At 47.9% G+C, this 4,649-nt stretch overlaps 1 protein-coding gene across 1 annotated transcript; it reads left to right on the forward strand.

The window, feature by feature from the left end:
• Window positions 1-195: 195 nt before the first annotated feature.
• On the forward strand, window positions 196-1,661 carry TMEM174 (transmembrane protein 174). Its single transcript, XM_006168350.2, has 2 exons — window positions 196-857; window positions 999-1,661. The coding sequence occupies exons 1-2, from the start codon at window positions 247-249 to the stop codon at window positions 1,102-1,104; spliced, it is 717 nt and encodes a 238-aa protein (XP_006168412.1). The 5' UTR covers window positions 196-246; the 3' UTR covers window positions 1,105-1,661.
• The last annotated feature ends 2,988 nt before the right edge of the window (window positions 1,662-4,649 follow it).

Consider the following 4,649-nt stretch of genomic DNA (forward strand, 5'->3'; position numbering starts at 1 on the left):
GAGTGAATAAATGAATGAGAATTGGAGAGACAGCTTGTCATTGGCTTGCAAAACAGAGCTTTCCACTTGCTGGCAGCATATGAGAAAACTTCAGGCTTCATTTCTCAGATCTTTCTTCTAAACCATGTCCCGCCCCCTGCACGTTATACTCTGTTAACCACAGAAGCCCAAAGTCCATCCATAACTAACCTGAACCTCTGCTCTCACCATCTCTCTCTCTGAGAAGTGGTGGATGCATGAGGGACGATGGAGCAGGGCAGCAGCCGCTTGGAGGACTTCCCTCTCAATGTGTTTTCCGTCACTCCTTACACACCCAGCACCGCTGACATCCAGGTGTCGGATGACGACAAGGCAGGGGCCACCTTGCTCTTTTCAGGCATCTTTCTGGGACTGGTGGGGATCACGTTCACCGTCATGGGCTGGATCAAATATCAAGGCGTCTCCCATTTTGAATGGACGCAGCTCCTTGGGCCAATCCTGCTGTCAGTCGGGGTGACCTTCATCCTGATTGCTGTGTGCAAGTTCAAAATGCTCTCCTGCCACTTGTGCAAAGAAAGTGAGGAAAGGGCTCTGGACTCGGACCAGACACTGGGAGGACAGTCGTTTGTTTTCACTGGCATCAACCAACCCATCACTTTCCACGGGGCCACGGTGGTGCAGTACATCCCTCCTCCTTACGGCTCTCAGGAGGCCATGGCCATGAACACCACCTACTTGCAGCCCGTGGTGAACCCTTGCGGCCTCCTACCCTCTGGCATGCCGAGCCCTCCTCAGTACTGCACCATCTACCCCCAAGATAACACTGCATTTGTGGATGACGAGGACTACCCTCCTTTCGTGGATGGTGAGACCAACAGGTACGGTGTGGGCCGGGGAACGCCTCCCTTTAGCACAGCCCTGGCCTACGGCTGTTTGGTCTGTTGTCCAGGATGGTGGCGTTGGTTCTGTGAGCGGCACTCTGGGCAGTAACACGTCTGTGTGCTCTGTTCACGTTTCAGCCTCAGTCCCAACGTGGATCAGCCAGAAGAGACACAGCTGGAAAATGACGACTGTGCCTGCTTCTCTCCTCCTCCCTATGAAGAAATCTACTCCCTCCCTCGCTAAGGGGGAAAGCATTTCAGCCACTGTGACCTGGCAGCTGAAGGGTCTGTGCTGTGACCTTCAGAAGTTAGTCAGAAGGGCAGACCTGGCAGCCTGGCAGATACCCTTCGAGGGGAGAGGAAGCGGGGAGGGAAAATGTCTCATATTGGTGAAAATCAGGCTGGGCTAAGGAGCTCCTCTCCTGTGCAGTTTTGAATCCCTCCGGTAAGAAATCTCTGCACCAGTTCGGAAGCAGGAATCTCACCTGTCTATACCCGTCAACCCCCTGTAGGAAGGTACTGGTATCTCAGTTTCAACTCTAGCAGCCAAATGAAAAGTCACCACCTTTGGATAATCAGGGAGTTTCCATTGTGCTGAGAACAGGAGTGTGAAGGGGTCAGGGAAGAGAAAGCAGGTGAAGCTGGAGAACTTCCCAGCACCTATGACAACTTGGTTGCCGTATGGTTCCCTTAAAGACGCTGGGTATCTTAAAGGCTGCAATAACATTAATACGATGGACTAAAATAAAACTAAAGAATGTTGGGATCAGCAGGTGGCCTGGTCGTTAAGGCACTGGTCTCCCACATAGCTGACTATGGTTCAAGTCCTGGACCTGGTGGTTTGCTTTTCTTCTTTCCCTTTCTCTCTGTCTCTCTCTGGTCAAATTAAATAAATAATGATAACAAAAGTAAACACATAATTACTTTTAAAAAATAAATAATGTCTTCTGTTAGAGCAGTATTGGAGAGCTAAAGAAATAATAGCAATGTAATAATATGAATACTCTTTCGGTTATTGCTGAACCACAGTGACTCTTGGCTGCCAATGGTCTCTTATGTAAAGCTGAAGCTTGGTGTATGGTATACATGATGCGTGTCGGTCCACCCCAAGCTGCGGTCTGTGCTGTACAGAAACTAACAGGGCCCACTGGCTGCAGAACACAGACCATTCCCAGAACCCATAGCTCTGCTGACTAATCAGGGAGAGTGGCCTTATCAATACCTAAAAGATCACAAATTATGGAAACCATCTTCTGTTTTATTTATTTATTTTTAATTGCTAGAAGGTACATTCTCTTGCCAGAGAGAGACAGAGAGGGAGAGAGAGGAAACACTTCCTAAAGAGGTGTGGTCACAACCCCTTCTCCTCCATGTCCCAACCTTGTTGGGATTTAGGGCACTCACCCACAAGCACCCTGGCTGTTTTCAATCCATCGGGGCTGAGATTTGAGTTTGGTCAACAATGTGGAATCTAGCTCCCTTAACCACTAGGCTTCAGGGCTGGCCCTGGAAATAATTTCAATGGCTAAGATAAGCTCAGTTTCTTTATCAAACTAACAAACAAAAAACCAGCTTTGGAATCCTCAATCTCCCTGAATCTGGATTGTGTAATAAACTGGAACAGACTCACAGACTTTAGACCAGACTATTAAAGCCACTGGGTCCTAAAAGAGAATATTTTCCTTAGGCTACAAAGGTAAGGACACTCAGGGAAGGGTTGCTCATCCTGAAAGCAGACAGAAGATTTAGCAATTCTTTTTTTTTTAACTTTTTTTTTAAATTTTGTTTATTCATTCATTCATTTTTTAAAAAATTTTGACCTGTCAGAGAGAGAGAGAGAGAAGGAGAAAACAGGTCACAGAGAGAGAGAGGAAGAGAAAGAGGAAAAAAGTGAGAAAGCAAGTCACCAGGTCCAGGACTTGAACCATGGTTGGCCATGTGGGAATGTCCAGTGCCTTAACCACCATGACACCTGGTGGTCCCAACTTAGCAATTCTTTAAAGTTCTGTAACCATGTTTGGGTGTAGAATGATTTTTACTATTAATAATTTTCATCATGAGTATCTAATTTTCCACAGATATGAATAAAAATGGTATAATATTGTGATATATTGTATCTTAGGGACAAAAGCTTTTTATATCTATTTTCATGATGACAGATGATTGGAAATAGGATTCAGTTTACAGAAACTAGCTTTATATTAAATCTGTTCATGAAATACTAGATTCCTAGCTGAGGGCCATCAGTTTGGGGAGGCAGTTTGGTGACAAGGACATGTTTAAACATCACAGTAGCATGCCAACTGGCAAATGAGACTTGGGGCCCAGCGCACCTGCCGTCCTCAACCCTTTTCATCTCACCCCATGGTTTATATTCATGGATTTGGGTTACGATGAACATCAAGGGTAGCTCAAAGAGAAAAAGATGTTAGGTAAGGCCATCGTGTGTGCAAGCCCGGAAGGGCAGGACAGCCAGCTTGTCCTGGAGATGCTGAGGGAGCTGGGTATGCAGCGAAGTCGTCTCGGGGCATTTCTAGCTGCAGACAGTGGCAGCACTGTGCAGAGGGAACGTGCTAACCTAGGGGCCATTTATGCTTCCGAAGATAGGGCTTCAGGGGGAACGACTTCAGGAGCTCAGGGTGCAAGCGGGGCTCTAATAGACAGAAGATCAGAAAACGGAACTCTGTTCCCTCGTTCACTCAGTGCGTATTTACCGAGCCCCTACTCTGTGTCCGCTCTGAGCCATCCAGTGGGAACACAGTGAAAAAAATCACACCAACCAAAGAGCAGCTGTGGTGTCTGCACGCACGGAGCTTCTCGTCAATGGGAGAGACGGACACTAATGAATTGTTCATTTCCTCTGATACCAGTGAGGAATCCTGGAGCTCTGTGAGGGTTTGGATTCATCACAGGGTCATGAAGCTTGCTTGGGGAAGTGAAGTCACGGCATTGCCCCGGGGAACCCCAGGGGTACTGTTCACAGTGAAACCAAGCGACGGGTGTCTGTGGGCCTGGGAGGGCTGGGCTGGGAGCTGAGGGGACAGAAGCGGTCTGGGAGACAGAGAGGAGGGGCAGCTCTGGTAGGAGGCAGAACTGCGGGTCTCTCACAGCCCTCCAACAGAGCTGCCTTCTAGTACCCAGAAATGACATCCCAGGCTTTCTTGTCCTGAGCCACCTGTGCTCCTGTTTCTTTATTTGGGAGTGCAGGGACCAATGCTCTGGGAAGCCAACTGAGTGGCTCCTGGACTCTGACCACCAGGTCCTGGCTCAGCCTCTGACCAGCAAGGCACATTCCTGACAGTTTCTGGTTATTGTCAGGATAGTTGCCTTTTATCACTCTGTCAGTGTCTTATCAAGGGTGAAGAATGGAAGAATGCGATCTGAGAATCTCCTGGCTCTGCTTCCCACCTTCGCTTACCAGAGAGGAAAGTAGCCCTAAATTGCCAGGTGCTCAAGGGACCAGAACCCATGAGAACCCTTGTCAGTCTTGTCAGATATTTTGGGCTTTGTCTAAAGAGCAATTGGGAAGGCATGGAAGTGGTATTTTTGTTTTGCTTTATTTGTTTGAGGGATTTTTTTGCTATAGGGTGTGTGCATTTGCTGGAGAGACAGAGGGATAGAAAAAAAATCACTACCCCGGGAGGATGATCACACCGCAATTCCTTCTCTTGGGATTTTGGGCATGCATGCACATGTGCTCGGTGTGATTTTAAGGTCTCTGGATCCAGAACTCAAACCACAGTTGACCAAATGGAAGTCTAGCACCTTAACCACTATGCCACCTCCTGG

Source organism: Tupaia chinensis, unplaced genomic scaffold, assembly GCF_000334495.1.
Source record: "Tupaia chinensis unplaced genomic scaffold, TupChi_1.0 Scaffold145717_1, whole genome shotgun sequence".
Taxonomy (NCBI): Eukaryota; Metazoa; Chordata; class Mammalia; order Scandentia; family Tupaiidae; genus Tupaia; species Tupaia belangeri.